Genomic DNA, 16607 nt, shown 5'->3' on the forward strand with positions numbered 1-16607 from the left:
ACACAAAGAGCAGGTGATTTATAGCATAAACATTCACAGATCGAAAGTCCTGCCCAAGTTTGTCTGTCTACAAAAGCAGCTGTGTCACTCCCAGATATACTCAACTTCTTCCACTGCCTTTGACATTGCCTGGCTCTTTACTATGTTACTGGAATCCTTGATTTGTGCTGAGAAAAAGAATGTAAGGTCCTCGCTGAGTCCAGGCACCAAAGCCTGCCATACTTGTTCAAGTTCCAGTGGATTTATGTTCTCCAGAGGAAGCTCTCTTGGACTAAAGCTTTGATCTCTAGTTCTGTATGTGTAGGCCATTCTGAGATCTGCTTTTAATGGTACTTGGAGATACACACACACACACCCAAAAGGTTTAAATGGTAGAGAGAATCCCTCTAAGTGTGTATCCCATAAATGGTTATTTCTAGAGCTCTACTGGGAAGGGAAAGAATGCAAACAGGAATTGAGCCAAAGAAGTACAGATCCTTTAGATGAGCCCTAAGATGAGATATTTTAAATTATCTTTATAAATTGTTTACATTTCATTTTGATATATTAACATTAAGAATAAGAAAGCTGCTTACCTTCACTCCTTGCTGGGTTTTCTCAGACAATTTTACTTCATTATCGTCTACCTGTGTCCAAAAGGAGTACAGATTTTCAGGTACTACTTCAAGGGCAGAACTCTGCTAGGTGCCCCTCCCCCACCCTGTGTTCAACTATTTCCAGGGGACTGTCTGGGTGTCCCTCCACCAAATCCAGTCTCTCAGGTCCTGACAGCTGGCACAGTTGGCTATTGGTCATCAAGGCTCAGAGCCCAAGGCCATGGTGGGCTCTCTCACTGGGACTTGAGGTCCAGCTAAATGAGCTTACGATATACAGAGAGGATGTGTTAGTCTCCACTTACATTTCACTTCAGAGAAAAAAACAACTATTTTGGGGACGAAGGAAAGACAACACAAAAATATTTTCTGAGTGCGTTCTCATTTAAACATGTTCATGTTAGAAGATAACTCTTGTTTTTCCCTATCCAAGTCAGAACTGTAGAAACAGAATATAAACAGCTTCCAAAATGGGTACTTAGATCATTACCAGACTCACTGCTGTGATACTTTCTACGTCCCAAGGCACCAGAGTTTCAGACCAAGTCCCACCAAGGAAGATGGGACCTTTCCACACATAGAGAGAGACACACTGCTGTACAAACTTAGCACTAACTATTCTCATCAGACAAGGGAGCCACATGATCCACTCCTCATTATCTGTGTGACCTTGGACAGGCTGACCAATTTCTAAGCCTCAGTCTCGTCATCTATAAAATGAGGCTGCTAATTTCTTCCTTTCACAATTTAACAGGAACCCAGATAACTTAGTTCCTTTCTTTTAGAACTTTCCCAAGATTATAAGAGAGTTAAAGAAACTAGATTCGTTTGTATAAAGAGAAAGAGCTGAGATAAAAACTTCCATTCTTGAACAGTAGCTAGTTCAGGATCTGACAGTCCACCAGAGACCCAATGAAGAGGCTCTTCCTCAAACGCTCTCCCCGATTTCTCCATGTTTACGTCCACTTCACTTGAATGACACTGACCAGCCAGGAGCAGAATCTGGGTATGGCGGCTGTCAGGACTATGGAGTTGGTTTCTGTGGTAACAGTGCCATCTGTAGGAAGACCACAGACATGCAGGTTACTGACCACCACCTGAGCCCACCTTGCAGGTCCCAGATGGCTAATGCCCTTCCGCTTCTCAGTAGCAAAGGCTCCTCTTATTAATACAGAGTCTGATGCCCTCAGAAAACGAAGACTTCCTCTTCTGGTGACAGGGAGACTAATGAAAGGTTTCCCCATGTGATTAACTCCATTAATTTTTACAACAAACAGAAACACACATTTAAATGAAAAGTTCTGGGAATTAGTCCTTTTTATTTACAATTTTTATCAAGGAAGTACATGGGAACATAATAAAAATCAAACAAAACATGATCAGGCTCATCCTACCAGCACTGGATATTATCATTCTCTAGAATTTTTTTTGGTCAACATAATGGGTAAAAAAAAAAAAGGATCTAACTGTTTCAAATTGCTACTTCTTGACTACTAGTAAGGCTGTACATATTCATATGTATGCATATGTGAAGATAATATATACGCTATATATAAACATATCTCCCTGTTTTGTTCTCCATGTCTGTGAACTGTCTATTTGTATTTTTTGCCCATTTATCATTGGGTAGCTTGTCTTTCCCTTATTAATTTGTAAGAACTCTTCTTTAAATTAAGATTTGTTTATCCTTGTTTATTATAAGTATTCTAATATCTTCACAAGTTTATTGCTGGTCTTTTGACTTAGTTTATGGTTTATTTTGACCCTCCTCCCCCCAAAATTTCAAGCTTTGCTCTCCAAAGACCATAGATACTTACCCTTTTCTTTCACCAAGATCTGAGATGTTAAAAACGATTCTGAGAAGACCACAGAGCCTAAGCACCCTCTTCCTCCCAGCAAGTCTGGAATGTCATAGACAGTCATACAAGCCTGTAGCAAATTAGAAAACAGAGTAAGACCAGTTGTCAGTCTTAAACCTTCAGGGACAGATCCGTAAAAAACAGACCACAAAATACTGCTTTAAGTTGCATTGCAAAAGAATACTGGAGAGTCTCTAAGAAAAACTCAAGTTATCCTGAAATATATCAGAGCTGGGAGATGACTTCAGGATCACACAAGCTTCCTTACAATTACTTCTTGATCAGAGACACACTTGGGCTAGAAGAGTATCTTTATGTTCCTATAAATTCCCTCAAACTGCTTATCCTCCCTAACAGGCAACACAACAGCCCTCACTCTTAACTGTGACTAGCCCCCAGGTGGAGGGGCTTCTTCTAGGCTTATGTACACTCACATACTCTTCACATCCCAGCACGTCCGTACTCTCACTAACTCCTGGTTTGGTGAGGGCTCAAGTTCTGAGCAAGTCTGGAAAGGTGGTCATTCGTTTGGTATATGTGTCTTCATGGATATTTTGGGGTACATGTCAAAACCTACAAATGCTACTTTCAGTACCAAGAAAATTAAGTTATTTAAGCTTTTATGGCAAAACAAAAACTAGAGGCTTCAATAAGCTAAAAAAAAAAAAAAAAACTGGAGCAACTCCGACAGAGCTCCTGAATGGCTGGTAAAAAAAAAACCCTAATTTATCAGTTAAAACTAGTGAAAATGGAACAATTCTTGGGGAATCTAGCAGAAATGCAGGAATTTGTATGAGGCAGCGCCAGGGTCTGAGATGACCGTGACCATCTATTGAGGGACATGTGTGTAGGTAGCACGATGAGCCCTCTCAGGTCCTGTCCCCTCCTGGCCTGATGTCACTAAATGGCTAGGTGCAGATCTCCTGGAGCCCGGGACCCATTCCACCCTTAGGACAGAGACAAAAAAGACCTAGGGCTCTTGAAGGAATTGCTAGATTCTTTTAAAAAAAAAAGTTGAAAAGAAAAAGAACACAATTAAAGCCAAAGTCCTAATTTTCCATGTTGTCATGATAAAAAGAATGTACAAAGTGACAGGTAGGATTTTATATTTTAGTTAACTTTCTAATTAGTCTCGACAATTGGAAAGTTAATCTAAATCTGTTTCAAAGAATTCTGAGCATCTGAAGACACAGAACCTTACTGGGCTACATGGTCCCTCTCAAGTGACAGTGGGAACCCCACTTCTTTGGTTCCCAGGTTAATTAGGAAGACAAATCCTGTGGGTTCCTAATCTCTCACTTTCACACTTGGCATCTGGTATTGAGTAAAGGGAGAGAGAACATGAAAAAGAATACATGTAGCATTTGTTAGACACTTGCTGTGTGCTTCCCACCATGTGGCATTGGGAGAAAATATATAAAACATGGTCCCTATCTTAGGAAACCTTATAATGCATACAGCAGTTGGAGAGATGAGAGCATTCTTATAAAAAGTCATCATATGACACCTTAGTATAATTACCTCCTGATTTATGTAGTACAAACTGTAAGTACTTGTGAGGAGAAATCAATAGGGAAGCTTGCAGGAGGCAGAACTCCCTTTCTGCCTGGAAGACGAGATGGGATTTCGACAGAAAGCACCAACTTCCCATTTCTCCTTTCCAATTTCATTAGTGGCTGCTGAATGCATACTTAACACAGTAATATGAGTCTACGGGACTCCTAATCACCCACTTCTGGGCAAAGCACCTTCCAGAGCACTGCACAAGAGTCTAAGGAAGGAAGTCAGGGAATTTAAAGTCTAGCGAGGAGATACAGCATTATCACCTAAATATCAGAAAGCATTTCCCAGCATCTTGATGATGTCATAAAAAAGTCTCAATTAGTTCTAAAAGAACGTCAACACAAAATGCAGACAGATACAGGAGCAGATACGTTATAAAAACAGAAATTACTCACAACCTTACAAAATTCTCTCTGCAGATAACACTCCTGCTTTTCCACTGGCGGTGGGGGCGGGCGCATTTGCGTTGAGTCATCCATAGCTGCCCACCTAGTTCTCTTACCAAAAACTCACTGGCATTGAGGCTCAGGCAGTAGCCCTGGAATAGCCTCAAGGTGTAACTAGTGTCCACATACACTGCAACCAGAATCTTGGCTGGATGTCCACCATCCTCTCATGCACTGCTTGCCAACCTTCACATCAGGATGCACTGGAGTAAATGAGGGACTCGGCTTGTGGCTGGGAGCAACTAGTCTAGAAAATCTGGCTCCCCTAGGCCATGCCAGCCCACCCAGGGACCAACATTTTTGTATCTCTAAACCATTCCCCTGACCCGTCAGTGTGCCCCCAGCACATGGGTCGGAAAGCTCCGCTCTGACTACCCCACTTCCCTGGAGACTCAGGGCTTTGGTTTTTTGTTTTTGTTTATTTTCATAGGCCTCTGATAAGGGTATCAACAGAGGCCTTGGAACACTTAGAAGCCACTGAAAACTTGTCGGTCTGTGTTGAGGTAGGCTCCTCAGCTCCCAGAGAAATCTCAGTCACTTGGAGGAAGCCCTCCTAACCTTAGGAAGAGGATTCTTTCCCTAGCCCCCAACTAAGACCCTGGACCGAGGGGCGCCTAGGCATGGGAGTGTGGATGTGGTGGCCTGGCACAGCTGCCTGGGCACCCTCCAAAAGCGCAGGCCCACCACAGCTGCAGCTGGAACAGTTCTGAGAATAGACCAGTTTCCTCAGGTACGTAATGGGCTGCCCAAGACTCCCACCCACTCCTACCTCACCCCTTACAGATGTCCCTCAATAGGCCATTCCCTGCCAGCTGACCTGTAAGAATTCTGCTTACCGTCTTCACAAAGTATAAGCTATCTTCACTGTCCAGAGGCACGATTCTAGAAGAGGAAAGACATGGGAGGGACATTTATTTACAATGTTCTCTTTTATCAACATGGCAGCAACCCAGAGACCCAGATTTCTCTCATGGGTTTTCAAAATACTGGGTTGCATGTATGCAGAATTAGTAGGTAGGCTACTTGGAGGGCACTGGGTCCACAGCCTGCTCCCACCCATCAGGTGTTCAGTGGGAAGCACTCAGGGTACATGGTCTCAGCTGAGTACAGCCAGCCTCACGCTCAACCCTGGCGTGAGAAGACCACCCATCTAGCAGTTACAAGGTAGCCTTTCTTTTATTTTTGCTCTCAAAACTCACCCAAATGAGGATGCACCACAAACACTCACCTCCCCTGATTATTCACAGCATGTATATGAAAAGCCATCTTGGAGCTGCAGACAGAAAACAAAACCAAAATCAACGTGCTCTTGCTGACCACCGGCAGGTGCCTCCCCAGACGCCCGCTGCTGCACTGCACCTGTGCTAAGCCCTTGCCAAGTGTGGGGCCAGTGTCTCACTCCAGTCATGGCCCGGCCTCTGTGCAGATTCTCAGGGCGACCTTGACTTTTGGACAGAGCAGGAAAGAACCACGTGACAGGAGTGTTGCCCACTGCAGATGGTGAGTGACCCTCTAGTGGCCCGAGGGCTCCTAACCCACAGCCCTGACGTACTGCCCTGATCTTCCTCGTCCTTCACCACCTTTGGGTCCAGCTGCCATCCTTGCTTGAGGTCCAAGCAGAGGCCATGTGTTCCTCTTGGGAGATGATTTGCTAACCTGATGCAGTTCAAGGGTATTCAATGAAGTGACCTTGTGGAGAGAAGGGGGTGGGGCTGTAGGTAGAGGACTGGCCCTGGGAGACTCTCCTCCCATTGCCTAGTGTCGTCTCTTTGTTCCTTTCTTCAGCTGGTGTGGTACGCCCAGGCTTAGACGGCCTTGGGATTGTGAGGTGGCCTGCCCTGGGAAGGCTGAGTGACCTGGCAAGGCCAGAGGAAAGGAGGAATGGAATGTCTATGTCAGCCATGTGTGTGGTAACAGAGAAGACCAGAGTCAGAGCAGCTAACATTTACGTGCCCAATCACTCTACGAGATGGAAAGATGGGGAAACAGATGCACAGAGAGCTCCCTATCTTGTCCAAAGTCACACAGCTGGAAAGCAGAGATGCCTCTTCAAACTTAGGTCACCAGGAAAAGACAGTCTAGGCCAGTGCAAGGCCTTCAGGGAACAAGCTTCCTCTCTCTCTCTCATAGCCAGAGCTACAAGATCCAGAAGACCCAGAGGAAAGGAGACCTGAGGTAAGCTTAAAATCTTGCACCAAAGAAATCTGGCCTTTCCCTCCACTCCTGGGGCTGCAGAAATAGAATTATTCTTCTTCTTTTTTTTTTTACAGAGGGTGCAGCTCACAGTGGCCCATGTGGGCATCGAACCAGCAACCTTGGTGTTATCAGCACCGCGCTCTAATCAAATGAGCTAACCGGCTACCCCAATAGAATTCTTCTTGTTAGATCAACTGACTGACTTATCTTTTTAAATGCTCCTTCTCATTAACCAGGGCTGTAGATGTAAGAAACTGTGAGGCATGAAGCTGAGGCAGCACAGGGCATATCCCAGAAGTGCTCTAAAGAAACTCCCCAATATTGGTGCCTTTTGCCTCCTCTGATAGCAGTGTACTTACTGGTCTCCATATACAACAGTGGGTGAAGGGAAGTAGGTTCAGGAAGGTTTAGCTGTGGAAAAGGACCACACGGAGATACACTGTGATGTGCCAGGAGATGTGTGATGGGAAGATGCCAGGAGGCCAAATATCTAGAGCATCCAGACCCTGAGACACAGCCAAGCTCAGGGTTTCTATCATGTGAGAGGCAGATAAAGCCCAAGGCAAGCCTCTTCTAAGCAGTGACTGTCTTCACACGCCCAGGGCCCCTGACCCTCACAAACCTCACCACTCACGTTCCCAGCTTCACTTTTTTAACCTCTGAACTGCGTCTGTCAGGTCTCTAATGGGTCCAGTATTGATCTGCCTCCCATTCCAGCGTTAGGACATGTGTCTGACTCTCATACACCTCCTCCATCTGTGGCTCCCTGCCCTCTCAAAGACCTGATCATAAATGATTCTCCTCCATATATCCCATTATTTTACCAGAACATTTCTCAAAGGAGAAATGGCATATCAAATACAAGGAAGGAAAAGGTCTTTAAAAATCAAACATTAAAAAACGTTCCTTATAGGAATACATAAGCCATTGCTTACCGTACGGCTGCCTTAAGCTGTAGTAACTCAAAGGCGTCTAACCCAGATACCAGGACCTGCTCAGCTATCTCCTTGGCCTGTAAAACCAATAACAAACCAGAAGCAATTAGCTTTCACAGCAGGAAAGTGTATACATCACTGCTAGGAAGAGCCCTTCTAACATCTGGCCAGGAGAACACTGTGCCCCTCCCCTCTACAGGACTATTTAAGTGCCTGCTTTCTTTAGGCGGGGTTCACAGGAAACACTTCATTCAGGCCGGTGAGTTGTGACCAGCTGGGATGGTGCCACTGTGAGGTGTAGAAAAGCTCGTTCTCTTCCCCTGTCCCCCGGCCCTGGAGGAGGGGACTACTGGCCTCAGGGTTTCTGCCCAATTCTAAGAACATTCAAATACCTAGAGTTACAAAAGATCAGTTGAAAAACAAAGGTGTGAGAACCGACCTGAACCCAAGCTCAGCGAGGAGGGGAGATGGCAAGGAGCTGGTGACTACACTACAAATCTCTCTCGTATCTACATCATACACAACCTTTCCATTGTCAAATGGCTTCCTTCAGGAAAGGTCCTATTGGCATTGGGAGGCATCAAGCCGACTCTTCATATCTTACTGGGTCAGATATAGGAATCCAACTCAGCAGGGCACGTTAACCGCAAAACAGCAAGGAAGATAATGGTCAGAGGACGAGAACACACGTGCTTGTCTAGGAAAGGCAAGTCAGATTTTCTCATCTTTAGATTTTTTTTTTTTTAAAAACACTGAATGATAGGAAATCAAATTGTGTAGCTTAACATAAACTTACCTAATTTTATTAAAATTCACAGTAGAATAACCTATACATTTTTTAACTTTTAAAAAAACTATTAAGTAAAATGACTTGCTACAGAATGAGTTTTCTGCACCACCACCAGGTATCTACAAAGAAGTGTTATTAGTCTGTCATTCATAAGACAGGGCAGCTCGGTCACAGGCGGCACAGGCAGCGTAAGCTCAGCGCTCTGAAGGCATCTCTGTCTGCTGCCAGCTCCACTGAGGCCAAGCTCACACGAAACTGAGGAATACTACGAGGTACCAAAACCAACCAAAACCAAACCAAAAACACCCACCCAGGTGGACAGGAAGTTTTACATGAAAAGAACTACTAAGGAAAGAGAAACGTGGTATTGAAATTACCTTTGTTAGACTGGAAGTTTTAGCATAACATGCAATACCAGCCAGAACAGCCTCAATAACAGCAGCATATACCTGGGACAAGAGCCTACTTTAAAAACAAAACATAAGGGTTAACTACAGCTTCACAAGGTTTCATCAAAAGCTGCATGCACAGAAATGACATTCCCTGTGGGACTGATTTTTAAACAGAATGAGAAAAGTGCGAAAAATGGACCTCATTAATTTCCAAACTTTTTAAAAGCCATGTGCCCCATTTGATTTATACTTTTCTCTGTTAAATCATGATTAAAGAAAGAAATGCCAGCTCTTCTTAATTCTGCTCAAAAGACCAACCCTCCATGTTTATGACCCAGCAACAGAAAACTGCGGGCTCCCTGACCCCTCCACGCACAGGAGCAGCTACCCAAGCACCCGGAATCCCTTCAGTGTTGTGATACACACTGGCTGCTTTTCCAGGGACCAACTGCTCCACCCCATCACGTCACCTCCTCCCCAGGCCTGCTAAAAGCTAGCTGCTACTGGAACCTCCCGGGACAAAAGAGATTCCTCTGGGGATAAGATGGGCTCTACTTAATTCAAATTAACAGCTGCAGACCACTTTCCAAGCAGCTTACCTGATCTAGAGAATAGAGCGTGCTTCCATGGGGAAGCAATCCCCCTCCTAAAGGACTGCCTCCCTCCTCATCAATCTTGCTCTTTCTCTGACTTCTCACTTCCAAAGTCATTATAAGGTTTTCTTCTTTGCAAGTCTAGGGACTGCCACCAAGGTCCCTACAAAATCCAGGTCTAGTTCCCTTTAGGGCAGGGTTTCTCAATCTCAGCATTTGGGGCCAGATAATTCTTTTGTGGGATCTATGCTGTGCGTTAGAAGATGGTGAGCAGCATCCCTGGCCTCTATCCATTTGATGCCAGCAGTAGCCCCAACTGTGACAACCAAAAATGTCTCCAGGCTCTGCCAAATGTCCCTGGTGGTGGCGGGGACTGCTGGGAGTGGTGCAGTGAAATTGCCTTTGGTTGCTTTAGGGGAAAGAGACCCAGGATCTCATTAGGATAATTACAGCAGGCGAGGGGTGCCTGCAAGGAGCTGATAAAGCCTCACCTAAGAATATGTCTGTTTTTAAGCCTGAGAATCTTGTAACAGGTAAAGGAAGGTGACAGGGGTTTGAAAGCAGGGGACCACAGAAATGATCTGGCCTAACTCTCATCTTATAAAAAAAGCAAGTAGAGCCTCTGGAGGTGGAATAGACCTGAGAGCAAGACCACAGAAAGTTAATGGCAGACTCAAACTCAGGCCTGCTCTCAGTCTGGTGCTTTCCCACTAGACCACACCACACTGCCAACTCCTCCAATTTCCTCCTAGGCTCCCTCACCACGCCTCCAAGTTGTAGGTAAGAGATTTGAGTTAGGTAGAAAAAAAAGGGACAGAAAAAGGACATGTAACAAAATGACAGCTCCAAGCATCAACCATCCCCTGAAGACCGTTGACTAGGCAACAGTCGAGGGGCATGCCCTTGTAGGAAGGGGTCAGGTGGGGACACTGCCGATGAGCTGGGCCACTTCCAGGTAAAACCAGAATCCCCCACCTAAACATTACGGATGAAGCTTTAGAGGCCAACCTCAAAGACATATGTAGATGCCCTTCCTCCCACCCAGCTTGATTCAGCCATCACTCAGAACCAATACTGGTCAGGCCTCCCCCTACTTGGCCTTCTCAGACAACAGCTCAATACAAAGCCGCCTGGCTACTGACTCATAGCAGGGGCCTGGGTGGGAGGTCTGAGACCCACGACAAGGGAAGGGGCTGCACTGCACCTGAATGGCACTGCACTGCCTTCACTGGGACACCAGAAGGCCCAAGTTCCACCAGCTCTGTGATTCAGAAACTCCCTGGGCCTCAGTACCACTAGATACCAGCCCCTGATCCTGGGCACCAGTGGATTTTGTTTAGGCGAAATGTCTACGTCCAGAATGAGGACCCAGTGCAGTGGCTAAGCATAGCTGGCATGGAAGCACAAGCAGGTACAAAGCAAGACTATACATACCCACCAACATAACAGAATGTGGCTGACTTGTTGATAAAGAAAACCCACACACAAAAAATTGCACACATACTATAATTACTGCTACACAAAACCTGAATGTATAATTAAAAAACAAAACAAAAAAACCAGGAAGATACACTTTAAGATACTATTGCATAGTGCCAAAGAAGAGGAATTATGATTTTATTTTCTCTATTTCCCAAATTTCTGCAGTGTGATTATATTACCTTATAAGAAGAGACACCAGAGATCTCTCTCTCTCATATGAACACAGAGGACAGGCCACATGAGGGCACAGTGAGAAGGCGGTGGTCTCCAACTCAGGAGAAAGGCCTCACCAGAAACCAACCCTGCTGGCACCTTGATCTTGGACTTCCAGCCTCCACAATTGTGAGAAAATAAAGTTCTGCTGTTTAAGCCACCCAGAGTGAGATATTTTGTGAAGGCAGCCCAAACAGACTATACAACCATTAATGAGTTTATTTCCTGTCTCTGGTTTCCTACTCTATGTGGGGGGAGAGGTCAACACTAGGACCTTTCTAAAGTTACACAGCCTGAGTTCAGACCCTAGTTCTATTCCATAAGTCTGAGTGTCATGTCCAGAGGAAACACTCCTCAGACCAGAGGGGGTTTCACACAGATTCTTCCAATGGGTTTCAGGATGCTTTATTTTAGGAAAGCCCCCAATAAAAACTGCACTATGCAGAAAACATTAAGAAGAGTTACGCCACTTAAATGCATGGATGTGCAGGTAGGAATTCTCTTGAGTTCTGGAAGGAGGAGCAGATAGTAAAGGTGGCAGGGTCTCCAGCCTGGACTCCCAGCTGATAAACAAGGGCTGGGAACCTCCTGGGAAACTACAGAGCTCTGCTCATCTCATAAAGCAGACATCTTATCCACTGCTGATTTCAAAAGGAAAAAGACAGAACAGCCACAACTTCTGAGTAACCCAACTTTGAAAATAAAATAAAATAAAATAAAAATGTCGACTTACATTTGTTCAGTTTTCTTGGGCAGCTTGTTGTCATCACCTGTGAAAGAGGACCTAATAAGAATGTGACAGGATCACAGGAGATGCAAACACTTTACAATGGAGCTAGAATTTCTTAATTTAATTCAAAGGAGATGTCAAGAACTACATTTTCTTCCTTTTATGTTAAATACTGTACAAGCACCAATGACAGTGAAACCCAGCTTCTATCAGGACCTTTAGCCCTGACACTGACAACCCACTCAGCATCACCACTAAACCCCAGAGAACACATACAGAATCTTAGGTTCTGGAATGTTTTTGCTTTTACTTTAATTTTTTAAACTAGGAAGTATAAGTAAGCGGCTCAGTTCTGCCTTTCTTCATTTCCTTAATTATCCGACCCAAGATCATGCTTCTTTCAGTTTCCTGACTCATATAACAACATCCAGGAGAAAACCTGGTTTCTGATGTACTGTGGAGAAGTGCTGAGATCTTCATTCTAGAGGTTCTTTTCCCTGTCTCTCTGGATGTCTGTAGCTTCTGGTTACCTCAGCAAGATGGGCAGCCCCGGTCAGTCTTTCTGGATGGAGCCCTGGCTCCTATGACTGTTCCCAGCACACAGGTACCCTCCTCCTGCCATGGCCTTTCTTCACTTTCCTCACAAAAAGAGTTGGGTGGGCACGTGGCTGAGTCATCCAAACTCCCACTGCAGCCCACACCTTCTGTTATCTCCACCGAAAACTTATTCATCTTTGCCTTCCCTCTGACCCTGAGGGCACGGGCTCGCACATGGTTAGACTGACGTATATTGAGCCAATAGTTTTTCCTCCTGAAATACATTCTGTAAGAAATGTGTCAAGCACATCAACCTGCAATCAGAGAGGGAGGTAGAGGCATACAAATTGGGCAGCATGAGCTTCTGACCAAAGTAGGAAATCATGAGTCCCACTTCATGGGAGAAACTATTCATTAAGTCGATAAGATGACGACATAGGGACTTACCCAAGTAAGGAATGTAAGTGGCTCCAAAAAAGTATGTTCTTGAACAAGCAAGGGGTCCCTTTGGTGAGACACACTGTACTACCTGGATGTCAGAAAACAATAAAAACAAAAAATGAGCAGGGACTTAGATGTGTACTGCTAGAGAAACAAAACGTCTATTAGATAATGGAAATCAATTTTATTTTATCAACAGCTGATTTATTATCTTTTAAAGGCATAGGGAAAAAGATGACCTTTAACAGTTATTTTTCCACAGGTAACTTGTGTGTGAGTTTATGTATGTTTGTTCTTAATCTTGGCTATATTGTAAGGTTGCTATTGGACACTTAGTCATTCCAGAATGCGAGTGAATTTACAACTTAGAATTAAAAAAAAAAAAAAGAAAGGGTGTTTGGATTTTGACTGCCATTAATATTCAGTTCAGAACTTTCACAATGGGGACCTTGGCTGACATGACAGGCAGATGTGGAGAAAAGCTAAAATTCAGGAAAGGAGGGTGCTACCCAGGTCCCTACCTTCATTTGTATTTTATCTCCATACACAGGTCTTGCAGAAGCGAAAATGACACAGTTCCCTACATTTGACAATTCTTATTCTTCTTCCCTGTTTAGGTGTTCATTTATACAGAGATGGAATGGTGTTCTTTTCTCTTTTGAAAATCCAGTGTTTCATCAGGGTTCCTAGGACAGCATGTACAAAACTCAAAATGCTACCACAAGAACTAAACTATTTTAAACTATACAATTCAGTGGTGCACTGGTTTTATCACTGTGTTCTTCTGTCCTTAATATCCCAAGATTCCCTCTTTTATTATTTCCTTTCTATTTTGACCAAACTTCCTTTAGTTATTCTTTTAGGGTAGGTGTGCTGGCAACAAATTCTGTTTTCCTTCATCTGAAATAGATTCCCCCATGTCTTGATTCTCTATTCTTTTTTTTTTTTTTTGATTCTCTATTCTTGAAGGATATTTTCACTGAATATAGATTTCTAGGTTGACAGTTCTTTCAGCACTTGAAAAATGTGCCACTTCCTTCTGGCTTCCAGGGTTTCTGATGAGAAATTCACTTTCATTCAACTTGTTTTCCCCTACAGATAGGGTGTTGTTCCTCTCTAGCAGCTTTCCTTTGTCTGTACTTTTCAAGATTTTTCCTTTGTCTGTGCTTTTCAGAAGTTTGACTCTGATATGTATTGGTGTGGATATCTCAAGGTTTAATCCTGTTTCAGATTCTTGTATTTGTAGGTTCATGGATTTTTTGTTGTTGCCAAATTTGGAGAATTTTCAGCCATTATGTTTTAAAATATTTTTTCAGCCCTATCTTCTTTCTCCTGTCTTTCTGATGCTCCACTGACGTGAATTTGTGTGTGTGTGTGATAGTCTCATAGGCCCCTGAGGTTCAGCCTTTGCAGTGCGTTTCCTCTGCTGTTTAGATTGGGTAATTTCTATTGTTCTGTCTGCAAGTCACTGATTCTTGACTCTCTTTTCCATTCTGCTGTTGAGTCCATTCACTAAGTTTTAATTTTTGATTATTATATTTTTCAGCTCTAAAATGTTCATTTGGTGGCTCTTCTTTTCCATTTCTTTGCTGAAACTTGATATTTTAAAACTTATTTCAAAGATATTTGTAATTGCTTGTTGAAGTATTTTATGATGGCTGCTCTAGATCCTTGTTTGTTAATTCTCACATCTGTGTTATCTCAGTGTTGGCGTCCGATATTTGTCTTTTCTCATTCAGTTTGAGATCTCTGGTGATTTTCCAATTGAAAGCTGGACATTTTTTAGTGGTTTCCAGAGCTTGCAACATAAATTTATAACTAATCTAAGTCCACCTTCAAATTACACAATATTACTTTATGTGTAGTGCAGGTACCAGAGTATCCATACTACAGTACAGATAGTACCAGAGTACTACCATTTCTTCCCTCCTATCCTTAATGAAATCATTATCATTCATTTCACTAATCCATATACTATAATCACCTAATACATTGTTACTAATATTAGTTATCTTTTAAGATCAATTAAGAATAAGAAAAATAAAAGATTTTTATTTATCTTTATTTTATTCATTCTTTGATGATCTTCCTTCCTTTACGTACACCCAAGTTTCTGATCTATAAAAATTTTTTTTTTTTTTTTTTTTTTTTTTAACAACTGAAGAACTTCTTTTAACATTTATTGCAGGACAGGTCTGCTGGTGATGAATTCCCTGTTTTTTGTCTGAGAAAGCCTTTATTTCTTCTGTACTCCCCACTCCCCCTTCTTTTGAATGATAATTTTGCTGGATATAGAATTCAGGTTGGCGGGGTTTTATTCCAACACTTTAAATATATCACTTTACTCTCTTCTTGTTTGCCTGGTTGTTGATAAGAAGTTCACTGTAATTTTTATCCTTGCTCCTCTATAGGTAAGGTATTTTTTTCCTCTGACTTCTTTCAAGATTTTTCTCTTTATCTTTGATCTGAAGTTTGAATATGGTAGGACTAGGTGTAGATATTTTAGTATTTATTCTCCTTAGTATTCTATGAGCTTCCTGGATCTGTGGTTTTGTATGTCATTAATTTTGAAATATTCTCAGCCATTATTACTTATGTTATTTCAGATATTTCTTGTGTTCCTTTCCCTCTTTCTTCTCCTTCTGATATTCCCATTATATGTATATTTTTTGAAATTGTCTCACAGTTCTTGGATGTTCTCTTTTTTCTTTTTCCCCCCAAATTGTTTTTTTTCTTTACATTTCAGTTTGGTAAGTTTCTATCGATCTACTTCAAGCTCACTGATTCTTTCCTTGGCTGTGTCCAGCCTACTGATGAGCCCATCAAAAGCATTTGTCATTTCTGGGAGGGGGTCGGGGATGGGGGGAAGGGTGAAGGGATTGGGGGGCGGCTGGTGACCACAGGATGGCCTCAGGGTTTTTTGAGAATTTGTTATATTTCAAAATTCTTCTTCTTCTTCCCTTGACAGAATCATGAGGGGATTTTTCTTTTCTTTTTAATTTTTTATTAGGGAACAGTGTGTTTTTCCAGGGCCCATCAGCTACAAGTCAAGTTGTTGTCCTTGAACTGGCAACCTTGTTAAGAGCTCGCCCTCTAACCAACTGAGCTATTTGGCCCCCCCTCTGGAAGTTCAGCGGCAGTTCACTGTCTTCAATCTAGTTGTGGAGGGCGCAGCTCACTGGCCCATGTGGGAATCGAACTGGCAACCCTGTTATTAAGAGCTCGCACTCTTAACCAACTGAGCCACTCGGCTGCCCCATGAGGGGATTATTCTTGGTTCTTCACCAGAACTTGATTGGGCTCCTCAAAGTTAAACCCATAAATGTGTGGGGGTCTCTCTAAGACTGTGCCCCCTGGAGTCTCGCACTCTCACACAGTCCACATTCAGCCTCTAGGAATTCATCAAAATTATCATCTGAGTGTGGCTTTGCCTCTAGGTATGCATACAGTGGCTGTGACTATTTGGATTCACTTGTTTCTATATATTTCAAGGTGGCAATTTGCCTTGAAATTTCAGTTCTCTAATGAGTTCAAGAGAAGTTGTTGAGTTTCAGTTTGTTCAGCTTTTTTCCTACTGTAAAGATGGCAGGAATGCTTTACAAGCTCTTTACATATTAGAGCTAAAACCGAAAGTCTTCGCTGGACCTTAGTTAAGTCTTGTGTTTGGCAGGCTTTCTCTAACACTGCTTCAGTGGGTGAACAGGGGAACCTGCCACTTCATTACTACCAGGTAGAAATGGAAGTCTAGGTTCTCCACTCAGCCTTTATGACACCTGGTGTGTGTGTGTGTGTGTGTGTGTGTGTGTGTGTGTGTGTGTGTGTGTGTGGTGGGGGTGC

The 16607-nt window shown here is 43.2% G+C and overlaps 1 protein-coding gene across 1 annotated transcript in view; it reads right to left on the reverse strand.

Annotated features, from left to right (window-relative positions):
* DNAAF9 (dynein axonemal assembly factor 9) overlaps nucleotides 1–16607 on the reverse strand; it is a 117434-nt gene that overhangs the window by 53034 nt on the left and 47793 nt on the right. The window contains exons 11-19 of the mRNA XM_081034652.1: nucleotides 12777–12858; nucleotides 11796–11832; nucleotides 8760–8847; nucleotides 7593–7669; nucleotides 5690–5734; nucleotides 5298–5343; nucleotides 2411–2522; nucleotides 1580–1650; nucleotides 576–626 (exon numbers count right to left, since the gene is read on the reverse strand). Of these exons, the coding sequence (XP_080890778.1) occupies nucleotides 576–626; nucleotides 1580–1650; nucleotides 2411–2522; nucleotides 5298–5343; nucleotides 5690–5734; nucleotides 7593–7669; nucleotides 8760–8847; nucleotides 11796–11832; nucleotides 12777–12858 (609 nt within the window). The remainder of the gene's footprint in view (nucleotides 1–575; nucleotides 627–1579; nucleotides 1651–2410; nucleotides 2523–5297; nucleotides 5344–5689; nucleotides 5735–7592; nucleotides 7670–8759; nucleotides 8848–11795; nucleotides 11833–12776; nucleotides 12859–16607) is intronic.

This window comes from Rhinolophus hipposideros (assembly GCF_964194185.1).
Source record: "Rhinolophus hipposideros genome assembly, chromosome: 22".
Taxonomy (NCBI): Eukaryota; Metazoa; Chordata; class Mammalia; order Chiroptera; family Rhinolophidae; genus Rhinolophus; species Rhinolophus hipposideros.